The 21,134-nt window shown below is 55.4% G+C and overlaps 1 protein-coding gene across 2 annotated transcripts in view; it reads right to left on the minus strand.

Moving 5' to 3' along the window:
• SH3RF3 (SH3 domain containing ring finger 3) overlaps positions 1 to 21,134 on the minus strand; it is a 346,149-nt gene that overhangs the window by 104,086 nt on the left and 220,929 nt on the right. For both annotated transcript variants that reach the window (XM_046663562.1, XM_046663563.1), the window contains exon 4: positions 6,452 to 6,805. In XM_046663562.1, coding sequence (XP_046519518.1) covers positions 6,452 to 6,805 — 354 coding nt within the window. The remainder of the gene's footprint in view (positions 1 to 6,451; positions 6,806 to 21,134) is intronic.

The raw sequence follows: 21,134 nt of genomic DNA on the forward strand, positions 1-21,134 counted from the left end.
TGTGGCTGGGACCACACAGTCTGTCTGATACACCAGCACGTGCTGCTCCACGTGGCCCAGCCCCCTTACAGTTAGGTTGGGCAGGGTGACGAGTTCTGGCGAATGAACAGAGAGGAGAGGTGACTGGTATCACTTCCAGGCTGAGGCACTTAAGTGTCCAGGCACCTCTCTATGCCCCCTTCCTGCTGCAGGCCACGTGCTGAGGTGGCAGAGCTACAAGAGGAAGCAGGTGGGACACCGTGTCCTGCTTGAGCTCACCACTCAGGAGAGCCACCTGACCCACTGCTGAAGCACAGGACACACGTTCACTGTGTTACACCAACTGGGATCTGGCGTTGTCTGTCAGAGCAGATGACCTGCCTCACCCTGACTAACACAATGGGAGAAAAGTTTGGGGGTTAGAGCTGAGATCCTGGTCGGATGGCAGAGGTGACAGGGAGAGAGAGTTTGGAAGATGTCGGGTCTTCGCTTCAGGAATCTGTGCTAGGATGCAATAAAGAAAGGCTAACTAGGTTGAGGCAAGAGGAGGACAATTATTCTCTTCCGGCATCTACTGAAATTGAGGTGCCTCTCCAAGTGAAGCCATCAGATGGCAGGAAAAAGAAGCTAGAGGTTAGAAAAGGTCCTGCAGGGCAGAGTTTAGACATTTGAGGGTCAGCTGTGGCTGGCTGAGAACCCCATGGGAGAGCAGCACAGGATGGAAAAGGGAGGCCAGGGCAGCACGGATGTTCTCGTGAGGTTAAAGAGAGAGGGTCCACAGACGGGCCAGATGAGTGCTCTGAACTGCACGAAAAGGTCCCAGAGGCAAAGGTGGGAGAGATTCTCGAAGGGGTCTTGTCCTCGTGTCCAATGCTGTTGAGATGTCAAGGATGAGAAAGACAGGGCAAGGACACTGGGCCCAGGCACTGGTGACCTTGGCCAGCTGGGTTTTGGCAGCAGGGGTGGAGGAAGAGGTCAGATTGCAGAGCGGAGCGCATCCGACGTGAGAAAGCAGAAGCGTGTCAGAGGTAGGGACAGGCCTCCAGGAGCAGCTGCCTGGGGAGGGGGAGAGAGAGAGGGCTCAACACCTCCCCCTTCTTGCCACCGCCATCAGCCTGGCAGTGCAGCTCCAAGCCCCTTGCAGCACCCACGGCACCCTCCCGGAAGGGCAGCAGCCCCAGTGATGCAGCCGCTCGGCCACCTTCCTTCTTCCCTGCGCCCCTGGCTCCCAGAACAAATCACTGGGCCCCTGAGTCTGCAGCCTTTAGGATGTTCTCATGTGGTCATCTGGTGTGCAGAAACCTTTATGAGACCCAGGCTGCTGTCCCACAGGATACTCGGAAGGGAGAAAGGAGCACATTCCAGAATCTCCCACATTTTCCACCGCCCCTCACCACAGGCAGACAAGCTCCGGACTGGGGGAGGACGGGAAATTAGTGCCTTTCCATGTCAGGCCCCGAAATCCAAGCCTTCTTCCTTTCCTGTTTTGGAATCCCTCCTCCCAAGCTGGCCTTTCAGCGACCTTACTCACCGGCCAGTTTCCTCCTTTCTTTTCCCCACAGCTCGCTTTCCCTTTCAGGGCCCACGCTGGCACAGCCACAGCCTCCAGCCTTCTTGGGAAAGGGCCAGGGAGGCAGTATTTCAGGTTCTGGGTTGCTTCTTCCTCTTCCTCTCCCACCCACTCTCCCCGCTTCTTTTTTAAACAACCCTTAAAAAATATAAGAGTCATTGTTAGAGCAAGAGATGTACAAAAACTGCCCAGAGGCCACAGCCTGCTGCCCAGGCGCCGGGCAGGGTCCCAGCAGAAGCACCGGAGGGCATGGAGCACTCCAGGGGAGGACAGCGTTCTTGGCACTGTTCCCTCCCTCCCTACCACGTCAGTGTGGCCTGCCCATTGCTGGGCCCAAGTCTAGGCCTTGAGAGGCCAGGCAAGTATGGCAAACCCCAGGACACCTCTGCTTTCCGCCTGGGCATCAAAATGAGGCCCACGGAGCAGACCTGAGCCCACCTGGACAGAAGCCCCACAGAGCCCCCAGGCCCTGCTGTTTGTTACACAGCATCCCTGCACACAGGCCTGATACATGGAATCCACCCTCCCTCGCTGACTTGGGTTTCACTGGGCCCTGGGATCGGAATGTTTTAAAGGCCTCCCAAGTGGAAAAGCGCACACCACACAGGGGTCTAGGGTGCCAGGAGCGACAGCCTGGCCTAGAGTAGTGTCTCTGGCCCTCACTTAAATCTCCTACACTGTCGCCCATAGGAGCAGCAACCAGGCCTTCCCTGTGTTGGGGCCTCTGGGACCCAACACAGGCCCTGCAGAGAGGACCACATGACATCCTGTTGAAAACCTCCAGACACCTCCCTTTGGAGACTACTGAGCAAAAGAGAAATGTTCCAGGGTGGCCAACTGTCCTGCTGTGCCAGGACCATCCTGGTTCTAGCACTGAAGTCCTGTGCCCCAGGGAACCCTGCAGTCCTGGGGGCACCAGGACGTTGTGGGCTTGGGGTCCAGGTTCAGGCATGGCCCGTGGCACAGCCTGGAGTTGAGAGGGGGCAGTGCCCTCTGAGACGGCGGTGCTGCTCAGCCTGGCTGTGCCACCCGGGGCAGGGATTCTGAAGTCCCCAGACCCAGGCCACACCCCAGACCAATCACCTCAGTGCTGTGAGGCCAGTGCTGTGCTGGGGGCAGCTGGCATGCGAATTTGTTCAGTCCTCCAGGTGATAACAATGTGCAGCCAAGGCTGGAACTCACCTCAGTGGATTCCAGGTGGGGTCCTCAGATTTCTCTGACGGACCTCTGAAGCCAGGGGCACTGGACCACACCAGCCTGCCTGGCTGTCACTGGGGACAGACTGAGCGTCTGACAGTTGGGAAGGGACACTGGCTTATGGGGATGCTAGTCAAGCCAGCTCCCATGACAGGAGGTGTGACAGCAGGCAGCCTTGACCCCACCCACTCCATATCCACCACCAGCCTTCGGGACCTCGCGGCTCGGCTCTAGCACAGTGCCACAGCAGAGAGAATCTCAGAGCAGAGAGCAGCGGCTTAGAATAGAAGAGGCGCCCGGAGTCCCGAGTGTCACATCGGATGTCTTGGGGCTGGTGATTCGTTCCCTGATTCCCTGAGCAGCAGAGAGAACCACCACAGCCAACGATGATGTGCTGTGATGAGGAGACGCCAGCCTGTGTCCATGCACTTCACCCTCACAGCAACTCGACTGCCGTCGCTCCACTCAACAGACAAGGAAACTGAGGCTCCAGGAGAAGAGAGTGGGCAGCTCTCCCAGGGTTAAGAGGTGCAAGGACAGCGTTGAACTTGGCTCTGATGGCAACTCTTCAGGCTCAGAGAGGTTCCCCGGGTCCCAGACTAAGACTAAGGAGAGGGAGAGGCGAGCGCCAGCGGCTCTGCAGGGCCTGGCTAGTGTGCTCCTGCTTCGTCTCCTCTGGCCTGAGGGCAACCCTGTACATCTTACAGAAGAGAAAGAGTTAAACGATATCCATGTCCCAGACTCATGTCCACACCACTCCTGACGGGAGCCAGGGGGCAGGGAGGGCTGTCGGACGGCACAGGCTGAGACGTTACTCACGCCCTCGGGGCCTCAGTTTCCTCATCTATGAATGGAGATCATGAAACCTCCTGGCTCTCCCGATGGGGAGAGTGCCACGCAGGGCAGGAAGCTGAGATGTGCCAAGAAGCCCAGTGGGAGGTGAGATCAGAACAGGGAGGAGACTGGGCGGGGCCGTGGGAGCAAGCACACCCCCGGCTCTCTGGACGTGCCTCCCTGCGCTAGGACCCTGAGGCTTCGGCCTAAGGATGCTCACTGCGTTCAGTCTGAGAAGCAGAGAAAATGCCTTTGTAGAGCTATGTCCATAGAAACCACAGCCCCTACTTGCTCTTCATTTTGAAGAAACACACAAGAGCGCAAGAAGAAGCAGTGATGTTGATGAACCAGAACTCAGCTACCAAGGGCTCCCTGTCCACGTGTCCCCCCCAAGTGCACCGCCACACCGATGCTCGTGTGTGGGTGAGGGTGGGCATCTTCCTCCATAGGGTTTTAGAATCAAGTCAATTAAATAGCAGCACAATCGTCTCACGTTGGGTGTTCCCGTCTGATCTGTAGATTCCTGCACATGCGTGTGTGGCACCATCAGGGCCTGTCTCACAGGTGAACTCAGCTGGAGCCACTCACCCAAGGTCTCCTCTCCCCTCCAGCTGGCTGTGCTTCCAGGCAGCCAGGGCTGCAGCTTGGAGCTTGCTATGGATCCTTTGCAATGTTCAGTGAAGGCTCAGTGACTGTCAGTGACAGTAGCCACCCTTGATCTCCAGAAGAAAATTCACTGGGATCCAGGACTCAAGGCCTTACGAAACCTCTGCTCCTCACAGCTCAAGAAGCCCTGGGTGTGTAGGCAAGGGGGTGCACCCGTGCGGGCAGACCTGGCCTGGGTGCTAGATGACCAGTCTTATTCATCTCACGGGGGCTAAGAACTCATCCTGTTGGTGAATACACCTGTCACAGCCTGGATGGACACAACGAGTCTCGAGGGGCTGCCGGCTGGTAGGAGGCTGGCTAGACACTCGCTGGGGCCAGCTGGAATTGCCCCATGCCCCTGGGTACTGAGGAGCCTCAATGCTTCTGCTGTGCCATCCCAGAGCCTGTCCCCATGACGTCAGCCTGGCATGCGGAGGCCTCCACTCCTGGATGAACACTTGCCTGCAATGACGCTGGGTTTCTCCAGGTGCATGACCAGAAAGTCCCAGTTTGCCCCCAAGCACAGAACTCTGGGACTGAGTTCCCCTTGCAGAGTGTGTCCGGCATGGGGTAGGGGGATACATGTGGCACCGTGACCAACTGCAGGACCTGCCTGGCACGCCCTTAGCAACCCTGGGGGAGTCCTCAGGTGGGCCAGGGGGTGGACGTCCCAGTGTGACGCATGAGGCCAAGCCATAAAGAACCAGGAAGACAGTGCCAGGGTGGATGGCAGAGCCCGGGGGGCTGGTCTCTGGGTGCAGCCCGACCTCAGACAGCAGGCTGGTGCCCGCAGATCGCAGCATACGGTGGCTTGCCCTTAACTCACAGCTGCCCAGTGCCACCCTGTCTCCCAATAGTTGAATTAAAGCAGAAAAGGAGACAGTGGGAACCTCTGGCTTGATCTCTCACCCCTTTTGATGAGCCCACTAAAGTCCAGAGCCTGGTCACAACTTTCACTTCAAGTATAACTGCTGGAAAATGGGTCCCAGGGTCCCCATCATCTCTAGCACAAGTAATTCAGCACTGAACTCATGGTGGAAAAAAGTGGGGCGCAAATCTTTTTCAAAATCTATTCCTGGGGCCTGCCTGGTGGTGCAGTGGTTACATTCGTGTGCTCTACTCTGGCAGCCTGGGGTTCACAGTTTCAGATCCTGGGCTCGGACCTGCACACCACTCATCAAGCCACACTGCAGTGGCGTCCCACATACAAAATAGAGGAAGATTGATACAGATGTTAGCTCAGGGACAATCTTCCTCAAGCAAAAAATATCTGTTCCCTTTCTGCCCTGGGGGCTATCTACAGTACACTCAGAGTGCAGAGTCCAGGAATGCTCCCTCTGTTCCTATTAATTCAGAGCCATGGCAGCAGGAAGGTTGAGACCAGGTGAGCATGAGGGAGAGGCAGAGAGAACACCAGATCCTGCACCTAGGCGTGCAAGCCCGCAGGGTGCAGGAAGAGAGTGCCAGAGAGCTCTGCTAACGTCCACGGGCCCTACTCACTCCTGTTTCAGAACCCCCTGGAGACACTGAGGGAGCCTGAGCCCTGGACTTATTACCCACGAATTACAGGACGTAGGGACCAGATACCCCATGGGCAAGCATGGGCCTGGGGGCTCCAGGGCCACCTTTGGCTGGTTGATTGAGAAAAATGTCCCTCCCCTCTCCTTTATCTTACTAGTGGAATGGAGCCAGCGCCATATCTAGAAATAGAAGATATCTGTAAAAATAATGAAAGTACTAAACAATGTAGTTAACTCTAGTTCTGAGCTCTGGCCCTTCTCTCTTTGTTGAAAGGGAAGGAAGTCAGCAAGTGTCCCAGAGATGCTAAAAGCACACTGGCACCAAACCAAGGTGTTCTCCACGGCACAGCTCGATGGGCTAAGATGGGACACCTCCCGTGCAGTGAACCTGTGTAATTCAAAGGCTGTGTCGTGGGCCATCAAAAGCACCTCACACACCACTAGGTCATCTTCTGAACGCAGGGAGCACCAGTCGCATGTTCACTCTGGTTATGACAGGGAGACACACCTCCTACCATGGCCTTGGGGGCCCCCAAGGCTAGGCTGTGAGAAGGAGCCACAGTCGACCTCAAAGGGCACTGCTGCCATGGCTCCTTCTTGCTCGTGTAGGGGATAGGATGCTGAGCATGGAGCTGAAGATGGAGGCCCCAGACCCCAGGGGTGCATACCTGGCGCCTCCCTATCCACGCCCTGAGGACGTTACCTGGGTGGGAGCACTGCACGACAGATGAGCCAGCTCCCCGATTCTGGCTGCGGCCCGCGGGTCGCTGGAGCTGATCAACACCGGGGCACTGATTTCCATGGAATGCCTGTGGCTGGAGGCCTGAGAGGACTTGTGCGACACGCTGAGCGCGGTGAACGAGTGGCGTTTCTTGGTATTCTTCTTGCTGTCCACACGCCGCTGAAAGGCACTGACTGCCCCTGTGCTGCTTACCGTGGGCCCTGGGGCCACACTGGCCGCCGAGCGAGGGTCAGAGGGCAACGAGGCATGGCAGCCAGACACAGCAGCTGGGCATGGCTTGTCCAACTCCATGAGCTGCTTGGCGGAGTCGTTGAGCTAGGTGAGAAAGGGGGAGAAGGAGGTTTCATCAGGCAATGGTCACATCTACATCCAGCTCTGTGCTCTCCCAGCCTGAGCTCACATTTAAAAACGGACAATGCGTTCAGAGCGGTCAGGTCTTTCTAATGGGGCATCCAGTATGAAAAGTGCCATGACAAAGCACGAGGAAGGCCGGAGTGACATCTGCAGATTATATGGAAAGGCTCCTGGAGCAGCCGTGTTTCCCAAGGGCTGGCTACCGTGTCTGCCCCAGTGTAGCCCCCTCCTTTCCTGGACTGCCCATTGTGGGGTGCAGATGCAGACCTGCAGAGAGCAAGGGACCCGACGGAGAGGGGGAAGAAACGCCAGCCAGCAGTCCTACGTCCACCAAGACAACAGAGTCCTGGTGCGCCCTGCAGAACTCTGGTCCCTCTGGGAGGAGATCTCCAGGCGTGGGACCAGAATGCACTCTCTAAACACGAGGACCACAGGTGGCAGGACAGTGGGCCTGGTGAGTGGGAGCTGTGGATGCTCTTTCCAGCAAAAGACTCCACTCAGGGTATCAGGACTCAGAGCTGACCTGACCCGCATCTGGAGATTCTGCAAGGATGGGACACTCCTCCTTCCCTTTCCTCCCCACCTGTCCCACGAAACAGCAGGTGCTTTTACAGGGAAGAGTTTGTTTTGGTGAAGGTTTGATCCTGCTTGGTGCTTATCAGGAAAAGTGGGATGGAGGTGCTCCCATGAGCACCTGTGGAAACGGGGGTCAGTGTCCAGGCCGCCAACACAGCCTTCCATCTCAGGCTGTACTGGGGGCGCCTGGAGGCTGAGGAGCAGCCTGTGCTCACGTGGGCTTAAGTTCGGATAAACGGTCAATTCACCATCTAGGAACCATCGTGTCCCCCTCATTCTCACATCTTGAGCAAGTCTTCCATTCAAGGTGTACGATGGAGCCCCTTTCCTCTTAGGCTGTGCTTGGCTCAACTTAAGTTCATATCTAAAGGGGAACTTTTGGCAACTGAAGGAAGGGAGCAGAAGGAACTAGGTATTGTGTGTTCAGTGTGGCCAGGAAGAAAATGTGATGTGAGAATCAGCTTGGGATCACCTCCACAAGACAGGTCAAATAAATGCTATTATGCTAATAGATGCCTGTCAAATTCCATCTTTCCCCTTCATCCTTCCGGAAGTAGGAGAAATTGAGTAAATGCCAGCAGCCCTCTGACAGAGTCAAACATGAGGGAACGCAAGCTGTTGCTTTTTATTTTCTCTTCACCAAACAGAAAGGGCTGCGGGTGTCCTGGGCTCCAGAACACCTGGCCTATGGTCTCTGTCCCGCATGGTTGGGCTCTGCTGGCTGGACAGCAGCAGTCACAGTGACCTCTATGCCAGGGCATGGGTCCCAGCCAGCTTCTTGACAGAGGCTGCCGCACTCTCACGGATCCAGACGGCGGCCAGAGCAGAAACTGGCAGTGCACCACCGGCTTTCCAAGGCTCTCCATCCCTGGCTCCCTTTTTCTTCTCTCCAGACACCACAGACCCAAATTTCTAGCCTACAGACATAAGCTCTGCATGGTCCCCAGAGGGAAACACCCTGAGGACAGTCACTGCCCACTGGACTCTGCTTTCTGAAGGTGACAGAGAAGCCTGAGGGTCTGCAGGCTCTGGCCCTGCTCACCCCCAACCTGACGTGGAACTGGCAGAAAGAGCCAGGCCCGTCATGCGCTCCAGGCGGACAGATGTGTTCTCTGCCCACGTCTTCTCAGTGGCTCCGAGGCGGAAGGTCCCTCCACTCTAAAGAGGCACCTGTTTTCCTAAAATTCGCTTCACAATCTGGGTCTCAGCCGCGGTTCTCCTGTGTGACCACCGAGGCCAGCGCAGGCGAGCATCCCCGAGACGCCTGCAGAGAGAGGTCTGCGTGGCTCCTGGAATGTGGACCAGAGGCGGGTGGGAAGGAGGATGCCCTGCTGGCACGCTCTCCCTGGCAGACCAGTGCTCTCCGACGGCACAGAGCCACCCGATGTGTGCTGCATGCTGCCCTTGCCATGGTGACAGAATCAGAGAAGAAAAGTAGAAAAGGAAAAAGGAGGACTAGACAGAGAAATGTGCTGTCTCTGGCAGTCCAGAAGGCTGAGTGGACCCACTGCCCACCAGGATTCGAGCTGCCGTCAGCAGAACACCCTCACAGTCCTCCCACAATCAGGGGAGGGGGCTCTAGAAGACACTGTGCATGGGGGGCAGGGAGAACTCCCACCACAGAGTGAACACTGGAGGCCAGCAGGGCCGAGCTGACCCATGGGCCTCAGGCTCAGAGACCCAGAGCTTTGGTGTGTCCAGGCAGAGCTAGCCATGCCAGGTCAAGGCCCAGCAGGTGCCTCAGGGTCTGAAGAGACCCCCAGACCCACAAGCAGGCCTCCACAGAGCACCATGGGGTCAAAGGTGACCCTGGAGCCAGTCCCCTGTGTAGAACCTGGGATGGGACTCACTGTGGCCGGGACTGTCCACCCACAGTCTGCTGCCAGGGCCCAACTGTGGCATGGAGTGTCCGGGGGAGGAGCCACCAGGGCAGGGCGAGGGCCAGTGAGAGTGGAGTAGGGCACACCACAGACTTATCTCCCTTCTTCACACTGGCCAAGCTGTGCTGTCCCGGGAAGCATCAGCAAGGGGACGTCCCCGTGCTGGCGGCCCCCAACTGCGCCCTTGCCCCGCATGCAGGCGGGGTACAGCTTCCCCTGCGCAGCGGCCTGGGCTAAAGGGACTTCCGACGGAGAGGCCTCAGGCTGCTGGTGGAGAGGGCGGGTCGGGGGGCTTTCCGGGTCAGCCGCTGACACCTCCCTGTAGTGCTGGGCTGCCTTGTGCAGGTCTCCCGCCGCCGAGGGTGGCTGCCTGCCTGAGAGGGGAGGGGAGAGGCAGCACGGGGGCCTCCTGTAACGCTGCACACACCTGCAGGAAAAGGGATCCCAAAGGGGTCACAAAAGGGCCAACGGGAGCAAATGCAAGGACAGCAGGCGCAGTTTGGTGCCAAGGACAAGGCACAATCTGGAGAGGGGTGGTCAACAGAGGCCACGGGGCAGGTCGAAGGCTCCATGCAGAAGGCACTGAACAGGGTCTGGAGGGTGCATGAGGTTCAGATGGGATGGGATGGGAGACCAGAGAGGTGGGAGATCCCACAGGCTGGCAAAGGCTAACTGGGACAAGCCGTGGAGCAGCAGGTCCCTGGCGGGAGCCTCGCCCACGTCCTCGTTCTCGCTGAGCAGAAGTGGGCTGGAGGGGGCAGGCCCCCCTCGTGCGGCGTGTTCTGCCACAGGCCTGGGTTAGGAAGTTCCCCCAGCCCTCACTCAGCACGCACCACCCGGGGCTGCAGCTGAGAGCATGTTGTTGATGCGTTAAAGAGACAAGCCCATGAGCGGTGCCGCCTCTGTGAGCTCACGCATCAGTGGCAGCTGCACGGCCGGGCGCTGCCCACGGCCCAGGCGTGGGGCTGTCAGCATTTCCATGACAAACACTTGTCTTTCAGAGGGCGGTTATGAAAAACTCTCCAGGCCCCAAAAACGTGTGATCTAAGTCCAGGATTACTTCCTTTGAAACATGTCCTCCAGCCAGGCTCAGCTGTGTTGCTCTATTTTATGGCTCATTCGTTTGCTTTCTCAGCAGTGCCAGCTCAAAGCACAACCAGTCCTGCTCCCTCCACAGCCCTGCGAGGGGTGCTCCAAACACCCAAGGGCGGGCCTCCTGGACCCCAGTGTTCTGCACCCTGCTGCGGGGCCAGGAGCAAAATAGAGAAGCTGGAAGCAACAGCACAACACCTTGTTTGTCACCCTCGGAACACGGTCTAACCCCTCGCTGCCAGTGTCTCCACTTGGAACCTTATTATTCAGAAATAACACCACTGGTAATGCCTGAGGCTGGCTGAAACAGTCCTGTTCCTCCCCCAAGCAACCGACTCAGAGTGTCTTAATTTCCCTGTGACTCTGTTGAGTTGGTATCAGAAACTCTATTTTCAAAATCAGGAAATCCAGGTCAGGTGGAGGTTCGCCCAGAACACACCACACGGAACCATAATCTGAGCTGACACCACAGCAGCCGAGAAAGCTCTGCCATCGCTCACCGACTGCCAGGCGGCTCAGCAGTGCATGCGTCAGTCCTCAGCACGTGTCTCCAGAGGCTGCTGGCACTGGACCATCCTGCCTCTCCACCTGGATGGAGGACTGGGGTAGGGGACACATGCCTCTCACTCGTGCCTGAACAACCCAGAGCCCAGGCCAGGTGCTGGAAGCTGGGCAAGTAAATCTCCATTAAAGATGGGTGCTTTCAACAAAGTAGGAGTATTAAAAGCAAGAAATTCTGCTCCAAGAGGTGAATTCGTGCATTTCCTCGGGAGTGCAGAGTCCCTACCATCTGTCTCTGCGGGGAAAGGAGACTCCAGGGAAGGGCCCTCCGATGAAGAGAAGCAGTTCAGTTTTATCTTGTTCCCCAAATCTCTGCTTCTGTGACCAGTGGCTTCTTGTTGGAGCCATATGTATACAGGACTAGCCAGCAACGCCGACATGACGGGAGACCTCGGTTTGCTAGACCTGCCTGGACAGGCATGGTGGTAATAGACCGACCACGGGTCTGCAGAATCCAAGGCGAGTGCTGCTCCTCTGCGACTGAGGCCTGCAGGCGAAACTCACGGCCAGGAAGCTGGCTATCTTCCCAACGAGCCACACTCAGCCACACTGCACGGCATCCAAGGCTGGGTCTGGCAGCTGGCAGACCCGGTGCCATCGCAGCTAGAAGACCTCTCTGCCCACACGTCCACAGGGGCCAGTTATTGCAGGACGCCGTCACCTGCCAGCATCCGCCTGCCACAGCACCTTCCGCATCAGACTGGCGAGGGGCAGCACGATTTCCGGGTTCTTCACACTCCTCTCCTCTCGCCCACAGGCCTCCACACCACAGGGAAACCAGATGGCTCTGTGTCCCCCGCCAGGGCGCTGCAGGCCCGCCTCGCCAGGCCGGGGGATGCTGGCCCATTAGACCAAGTTCCTGAAGGAGGGCCGGGGAGGCAGTGAACGAACGTGGGAGGCTTCCTCCTCAGTCCCCCACAACCAGAATGCTAGAATCTTCTGTGAGTGGCTGCTGACTGCCAGCTGTGAAGGGGTGGTGTGTGATGAGGTGGACCAGTGCTTCCTGGGCCTCTGCCTCTGGACGCTCCCCTCCCCTGCCAAGATGCTCATCTCGGGATGAAAGGCTCTGCCGCGCCACCTGCACGCACACAGATGATCACCAGATTTGTCCCGCAGCTGATGCCCCCAGCCCACACGGACAGGCACACAGACACACAGACTGCTTCTTCATTCACACAACAAAACAATCAGTCGTTAACCAATGGATCCAATAATTCCAGTTGTGACTGTATTTTGATAGAAACAGAGGACATTTTTAACTTCCATACAATTGGAAACGAAGTGGTAGCACCAACATTTAAAAGTCTTGAGCTTGTTTGTTATTACGCGGCCTGTCCCCGGTACTGGAAAGGAGGCCCCATCACAGGACCTGCTCCGAAGCCTCTGTGCAAGCCCCTCTCTAGGAGCCAACCCACCATCCGGACACTCCTGGGAATGTGGCATCAGACAGGGGGTGCAGCTCACGGTCAGGTGCATTTCCTCCACCACAGGTGCAGTCTTGCCAACGGGGATGTGACAGGCAGCCAGGTTCGCTCCCCTGTCAGGGACTCTGTGTTCTGCCTCGGGTTTAGCGACCCTCTTCCCGGGACTTTGTGTCACCAACTTTATCAGCTCCACAACCACTCTTTCCTCCAACCATAGGAACACCCAGAAATGGAAGAAGAACTGAAGAGTTTCTTCTCTCCATTGTTTCCATAGTTCCACAGGACAGTCTCTTACACTGGAGTTAGTCGAGCACCCCAGCTGCATCTGACTTTGGGGACCAGGTTAAAGAAAAAAGGCTCTCCCACCTGCAGGCTCACAGAGCCCCGGCAGCCCGTGCTGAGCCCAGGGCCAGTGCCTGATTTGGGAACTTGGTCCAGGAAAGCCCAGATCTGGGGGCCTAGGCAGAGCAGTTTCCCTGAAACCACTGGCTCTGATGAGAGGACTTTATACTGAATGTATGTAGGAGGAATCTTTAAAGGAGAAATAAGGTTGGAAAGACAGACCAACGGGATGATATGAAGGGAAGCACAGTGGGGTGGCAGGTGCCCAGCAGTTCTTAAGAAAAATATCAGGAAAGAGATGTGCACACAGACCTCCATCCTGCCCCAGAGCAGGAAGTCCAGTCTTCAGCACACCCACAGCACAGGCAACAGGGCTGCGACTGCGACGCCAGGGAGGGATGTGTGTCTCCCCTGCATGGAAACCCAGGGAGCCAGGGGGCAAGCAGGCTGGAGGGCAGCTGCTTATGACTCGAAAGGGACGCAACCAGCACATCTCCGGATGCCCCGTCAGACGACAGATGTCCTCTGAGCACCCCCCATGTCCCAGGCCCTGTGCGAGGTCATGAGGATGCTGCAGGTAACAGGAGAGCCTGCTCGAGTGAAGTTCATCCTTCAGGGTGTGTCGAATTATTAGGGAGTTGTCAAAGACACAGATTCCAGTTCAATAGGTCTGGGATGGTGCCCCAAATTCCTGCAACTCTACCAGCCCCCGGAGATGAGGCTACTGCTGTGGGCGGAGCCCTTTGACTCTGGAGCTTCTAGAACACTGCTTTGCAACCTGGGCTTCACCATGGAGGCAGCCTCCCCCGGAAACGTCCACATGGCCGACGTCAGCGGCTCTGGCTCGGCATCTGCCTTTGATCCATGCCTCCCGCCACAGTGGCCGAGCACTGTACAGGTCACTGAGCCTGGTGGTCGGCCTATGATTTCTCAAACTCAGAGTGGTCGAGGAATGGCCTTTACCAGCCTAGAACCGGGTCGGGGGAAATTTCGAGTGCTCCCGCCTCCCTGAGGGGGCAGCGGAGACGGTGCGGCATCTTCGTCGGCGCGTCCCAGCCGTGAACACCCGTGCTCTCCATGGCTATCGTCCACAGGGCTGGTGGGATAGAGGATTCCCTTTCAACTCTGGCACCCTCACCCTCCTCCCGGAAGGCAGCCTCTGAGCACAGCTAGAGCTTTAGAAGGGAAAGGCTGAAATAAGTGCTCTCAACAGCTGACTGCCTGAGCTGTTGAAGCAGGCAGCCTGTGGATGGCCACAGGCCATGCACATCTCCCACAGCACCACAGGGGCTCATCTGACCTGGATGTCAACGGCTGAGGCCACATCAACATGGCCATTTTAGGGAGCGGGCCCTGTGGCAGAGTGGTTAAGGTCACAAGCTCTACTTCAGCAGCCCAGGGTTCAGAGGTTTGGATCCTGGACACAGACCTAGCCCCACTCATCAAGCCATGCTGAGGTGGCATCCCACACAGAGGAACTGGAAGGACGTGCAACTAGGATATACAACTATGTTCTGGGGCTTTGGGGAGCAAAAAAAAGAAAAAGAAAAAAAGAGGAAGATTGGCAACAGATGTTAGCTCAGGACCAATCTTCCTCACCAAAAAAAAAAAATGGAAGAGGCTATCATTATTCATGCTCTGTGATGGCCCTTCCTTCACAATCCCACAGCACTCTGTACTTCCCTGGGTCATGCTAGGTTGCAACTAGATTTTTTTTAAAAATGGCATTTTACAGATGAGGAACTGAGGTGGAGAGAGTTTAAATGACTTGTTCCAAATCACACAGTTCACTGGCACTATCGCTACTGCTCACACCTTCCCACCACATCTCATTGGATCCACCATCATGAACTCCTACTGCAGAGCATGAGGATGCTTTTCTGACCTTGCTACACCTTTAGGTTAAAAAACTAACATATTCATTGAGGGGCATCTATGCCTTTGGCAGCTGGAGAGAGCTGGCTTCATCTTGGAGATTCAAATGTGGGTCTTTATAAATCAGATCTTCTTGTTGGCATGAAAATTAGGGCGGGCAGAGTCTCGCACTGGGAGGTCTTCAGCGACGGTTTCCAAGGGCGGGGGTCATCTGCTCCCACCTTGTACTTCAGAGCCGTGGCGGCGAGCTCAAGGTCTGCTAACAATGCCAAGCTTGCATTCACTGGGGATGTGGAAGCCTGGACGCCTGTAATGCCCGCACCAGCACCCCGGCCTGGCGCTCTCTCACGCAACCCCAAGTGTTTGCTGCGCACCTGCCACGGGAGAGGCTTCTACCTTGAGCTGATCCCCATCCTTAGAATTAAACCTTTTACAGAGTGGTCAGCAAGGCCAGAAGCCCTGCAGCAGGGTAGTGGAAACCCAGACGCGGGGCCATGGTCCCGGCTGCTGGGAGTCCCACCTGCGACCCACACTGCACAAGCACAGGGCAGCTGCCTCTTTTCCATGCTGTCCTCTCTGTGTTGCATTCACACGTTGCTTCCCTCTCGAGGTGACTGAAGGGACAGGTGAGGCTGCAGTTATGTTGTCAAGGTGGGCTGGGGAACTGAGGCAACTATTCAGATAATTGAGATTGAAGACAGGAACTATCCAGCAATGAAGACAAACGTAGATGGACAGCTGAACTGCACAGCAGTTGCCCAACCTTGCACGCAAAGACTAGTACAGGCGCGGATTTTAGAAGAGATAATGCCTAACAGCTAAAGTAAGGAGACCGGGACATGACACTTGTTTCCGCATCCCATTATCCAGGAGTGGACAAAGCCCCAGCTCCGTGAGGTGCAGGGTGCTTTACATGAGCAGTGGGCCGTGCCACTCCGCCAGCGCCTGGAAGAGCACGCGGGGGCTGCCTCACCCGCCACGATGGCTAGCAGCTGGGGCCGTCTGGCCGAGCCTTGGACCACTTCGGCAAATCTGCCCCGGCCCCGTGCCCTTGTGCCGACAACGGCAGCATCCCCACTGGAACCTCAAGGCCCTGCTGCCGGCAGGGCAGACAGAGGGGGGCCGTGTCCTCTACCCACACCTGCGGCACGGCAGCGAGCCCAGGAACAACCTCGCCACCACCGCCAGTCCCAGGAGGGCCTGCAAGAGAGGGTCAGCGCACCCTTGCTTGGTGAGTGGTCCTCACTACAACCAGAAAACACGCACAGCACCCCTCTCTGGGCCTCTGTGCAGAGCTGCCACCCTCCCTTCCTGGGCACTCACCCAACTGCCATGGGGAATAAGGCTTCCCCTCTGAGGTCAGCCTCTGACACTGAGTGATGTTCCTTTCCTGTGCCAGCATCACGGTCTCATTTCAGTATCAGGGCCCATGAGAAGAAAGATTCCAGAAGGAGTCTGATATAGATTAAAATGAAAAAACAGAAAACTTCTCTCATTTGCTGAGAACGTGTCCAAGTCAGAGAAAAGGCTCATGAGCAGCAAAGTGTGAGGATTAGAGCCTTGGCGGGGGACATCCGAGAGCCAGAGGACACCTCCTGGAAGCGCTGAGATTAGCATAAAGACCCTGTGATAATTTTGCCTGCAGATAAAAGGAGAAAAAAGGTTGTTTTTCAGGAAACAAAAGGCACCACTTATTCTCCATTTCTGCAAGAAGCCCCGAGGGGCGTCTCTCTGTGGGAAGGTGGCAGACCTCAGCGCACAGGCAGGGTGAGGGGCCTCCTACAGAGCCATCACATCCCCAGTGTGCTGGCCAAGGCATTTCTGGCCATTTTAAGCAGAGGACTGAAGTAAACACCTCACAGGGTCCTTCTGCTGCACAGGTCACAGGTTGTAGGTGGCTGAGGAAGGAGCAGGGGAGCACTGTAAGGGGACATGGCTGGCATAGAGTTCAGAAGCCAGCAGGCAGGGGCAGCTTCACCAGTGGACCCCAGGGCCAGGCCACCAGCGATGACCCAGGCCAGGGGCCTCTAACCTCTTCAGTGACTGTGCACCCCTGTCAGGAAAGCATTTCTGGGAACACACCTCCGATAAATGACATATTTTCTAGTGTGCCACTATATTATATGCATCATAAAGCCACACAAAATAGAAAATAAAACTAAGTTAAAAATTCTTAAATAACAAATGTCAATAGAAGGTCTAATATTTCCAATCCTTACTCACAGAGCTGTGTGTATCCCTAAGAGCAGTCGTTTGTACCTATTGATTTAGGGGGCCCTGACCAGCGCTTTTTAAAAAGTGACCCAGATTAGAAGAGACACTGTCAGAAAGCCTCAGCAGGCTGGGTGAAGCAGCCCCAGGAAGTGTCCGTTCAGTTTCACGTACACACTGGGGTGCGCGCCCATGGTGGGGATGGAAAGGCATTTCTCACTGAGTCTTGTCGACGAAAATAATCCATAACCAATCTATAAATGAAAATTTGGGTGAGTTTATTCTGAGCTTAAATCTGAGGATTATAACCCGGGAGAGTCTTTCCACAAAGGAACAGAGCACTCCAAAGAAGTCGGGGTATAAGGGTGGTTATACACCCTCAAAGAGGATGTTTCACATAGGATTGAAATGTCCCTTTTACAATAGTCGTGAGACTACTCTGTCGGCACAGTGATTGATGGAAATAGCAGGTAGGTCTGCTGTCTCGGTGAACACAGCAGGGTGGCAGTCTGTTGTCTCCAGCTGGGTGATCACAGGTGAGCTGGGAGGTGAGTGCAGCAATCAGTTTCTACCCTAAGGAAAAATGCTTATCCCTAAGGAAATGCTAATGTGGGGGAAAGTTGCACCTTTATCTCAAGGGCCTTTGTTCTGGCCATAGGAAATGTCTAAGTAGATATGCAATGCGTGCTCAATAGCCACACTCAGGCCCTTTTGAAAAAAAAAAAAAGTCAGGCCGAATTAGGTTTATACCAAATGGCTTCCTCATATACTCCAATATATCCTATTGCTTGCCATTTTTATTTGTCAGTCTCAATCCAAAAACACTGACAGCCACTGGCATCGAGGGCAGAAGAGACCCAATGAGACATAAAACCTCTTCTTCCCATTGGCCTGGGTGGAAAATAGGCACCTGTGCAGCTAGTAGCAGTACCCTGGCCCCACGTGGCTCCAACAGCCAGGAGCCTTTCTGGGGCCCTCAGCGTGCGCCCCCTGCAGGAGACGTGGGTTTGGAAACACTCCTCATTTGGAATCCACCCAGCCCTTCCTGTGTCCCCCTGCCCCATCCTTGAACACACTTGCCAGCTATGCTGGGTTTCTGATCCTGCGGGTGGCGCTGAGGGCCCCATCTGTCCTCACATGGCACCTGGGAAGCGGATGGGACCGCGGGGGACTGGAATTGGTCACCCCAAAATACGTCTCTTTGGCATGAGGATTATTTTGGGCTGGTTACTTTTAAAAACTGCAGACAAGAGAAACTCTGAAAAGCAGAAGTTACCCTTTGTAAGAGACATTTACATTTGTAAGGGAAATCTCCATCTGTAAAGGTGTCTCCCTCTCTGTACCAGGAAGGAGGGGGGATGACCTTATCTCTAGGAACTCTCATCAATGCAGGAGGCAAGGACTTAAATCTGCATATAACCTCACTCTTGTTTACTGTACTTTTCTGGTACTCTCCCATAACTGACTCCCCCCACCCCCAACATCCTCCTTTGCCTCTAGCTGAGGAGGGTATTTAAGATGAGAACCTCGGCCATTTTGGCGAGTTGCTTAGTTTTCCTGAGTCTCTCCCATGTATACATGTTACAAAGCTTTGTTTGATTTTCTCCTGTTACTCTGTCTTATGTGAATTTAATTCATTGTCCAGCCAGAAGGACCCAGAGTGGGTAGAGGAAATGTCTTCCTCCCCTATGGGACATTTGTGCACCTGCAGCAGGCAAGCACCCCATACACAGCTTCCCCGGGACAGAAAAATCAGCTCCCAAGATCAGGTGAGGCCCAGGACACTGCCCCTGGAGGATCCCAGTGTGGCCGAGGGACAGAAAAATGCTCAGCCATGGTTCATGAAGCTCCAGCCAGGCCTCCACTGAACTGTTCTGCTACTGTGGGCTTGACACGCCACCTGCCACTTCACCACCTCTTAATTTAAGCCTCCAACCACTTGGCTTCCAGACAGCAAGCATTTCCACCCTCTCTCTCCATTTCTCCATGTCTCTCCCTCCCCTTCTCCCTCAGTCTCTCTTTCTCTGGCTCACTCTCTCTCTGAGATCTCAGGACAACCCTTGTAACTACAAGACAATCAAGACCTCCGAGCTGATACAGAATTCTGAAAATCAGAGGCTCCTTCGTCCACTTACAAACAGCCGTCTTATTTCACAGGTGGTTAACAAGCTTAGTGCTGGGCACACAGGAGGTGTACAATAAGTACCTAATCAATGCATGAATGCAGCTAACATCTGCAAGTGTATGCGAGGGTGCCTACTCACGGAGAACGACCTGAACACTGCGCTCAGCATGGTCACACGTGCCTTCAGCAACTCCTGGAGGGAGCTGCGACTCACGCCCACTTCACACGCGACCCAGCAGCTAGAGGCAGGCAGCCCACGGGGTGCCCTGGCTTCACTCCAGTCTCTCCCCAGGCACCTTGGAGCAGTGCACAGTATGTGCTGGTGAAGCTTTTTCATGAAAAGAACTTTTCCTAAGGATGTACTCCATGGTCACAAAAGGGGCTTAAGAATACTCATAAGTGCACACTGAATAAAAGATCTATTAGAGAGAGATTGGGCTAAATGGAGAAGGAATTTAATTTCCATGGTTATGGACAGGGGCCAAATGTGACATGAGTATTTCAAGGCAGGGGAGACGTGCAGGTGTATGTGTGCGCATGTGCTATGTGTGTCCGTGAGTGTGTGCACATGTGCATGTGTGCATGCGCTGTGTGTGCAGGGTCAGAAGTAAGTGGGCTCGGGCTGTGCAGACTCCAGGCTGAACAGAAGCTGGCTGTGGCTTGAAGCTCTGTGAGTTCCTGAGCAGCGAGGGGTGCGTTCTATGGAGCTGGTGCAGAGGCTGCCGAGGAAGGTCTGGGCGGTTTGTTAGGGTTCCGGGGTCAGTGCGGCAGCAGGGGGCTGAGACCAGGTGGACTGGCCCGGGGAGGACAGACCCCAACCACCTGGGGTTGGTGCTAGAGAAGGAGAAGGGCTCTGATCATAGAGCACACATGTATTCGATGCCTACTGTGTGCCAGGGCCTCTGCTTGGCACTGAAGGCACATTGGTGAAAAATCAGACAGAACTCCTGTCTCAGGGAGACCCAGAGAGTAAGGCAGTAAGCATTGGATTACAAGCAGCTAGTGTGTCAGGTGGTGAGGGGTGTATGGAGAAGACAGCAGGAGCGGGAGATGTGCTGGTGGGGAGGGCAGTGTGGTAACACAGGGGGCTTAGAGCAAGGGACCTGGGACACAAGACCTGCAGGAGACACAGCAGGGGGACTGACATCTGGGGGAGGAGCGGCAGAGAGGCAGGAACAGCAGGTGCCAGGACCCTGTGGTGGGAGTAGGCAAGGCTGGTGTGTCTGGGGAGGAGCAAGGAAGCCAGAGTGGCTGGAACGAGCTCGTGGGTAGAGTGAGGTCAAGGTGATGGATCCTGCGGAGGCCAGTCCTGGTTTTCCTGGAGTGAGATGGGGGAGGGGCTGGGAGGTCTACACAGCAGAGGGACAACCAACACACATTCAGCAGGAGCCCTGACTGCTGTGCTGAGAACAGAATGTGGGGTGAGGCCTTTGAAGCTACCGCAAGAACATCATTGGAAAATTCTCACAATTTAATGAAAAAAGCAAGATAGAATACTGGTGCTGCACAATCCCAAATTTGTTCAAAATATATGTAAATTTATACATAGGAATGAATAAAGGAAACAGAACAACATGCTAACATTTCACTCTCTTCCTGCACGTGTATTTACATTTACCGGTAGGATTGTAGGTGATTTTAATTTTCTTTTTTACACTTTCTGAATCTCCCTATTTTGAACAATAGCCAGGTACTACTTTTACAATCATAAAGTCATGAAAAACTAAAGAAAAGAGCAGCCTTGGCTGGGCAATCTGTCAACCAACCGTGAGGCTTCCTGAGTTGCAGCAGGAACATATCTTTTTCCATTTTGTACAAAGCATGAGGCGCCATAAAAGACTTTGGTGCTTTTCAGTTTAGTGGAAACACAGTCCCTTTGAGGAGCACGACGTTTCAGGGAAGGCCCAGCACAGGTCTCCTCCTCCAGCTGGTCTGGTTTCGCCCGCTGAGCAGCAGTGTCTTGATATAGGGGCACAGACTGCGGTCACATGCCTTAGGGAGACTCCAGAATCCTCAGGGAGCTGCCCGGCATCGTGCTCCCATGGGGGCTGCCGCGAGAGCACCACAGAGCTCAGAAGGTGGAAGGAATCCACCAGGCCAAGATGGAAGGAAACTGGAAGCAGAGAGAGGTGAGCAGAGGACGAGGTGGGCGCAGCCACCTCCACTTCAGGCCAGGCGCAGCCGCTACCCCTGCGTCAGGAGTG

Source organism: Equus quagga, chromosome 5 (genome assembly GCF_021613505.1).
Source record: "Equus quagga isolate Etosha38 chromosome 5, UCLA_HA_Equagga_1.0, whole genome shotgun sequence".
NCBI classification, from domain to species: domain Eukaryota; kingdom Metazoa; phylum Chordata; class Mammalia; order Perissodactyla; family Equidae; genus Equus; species Equus quagga.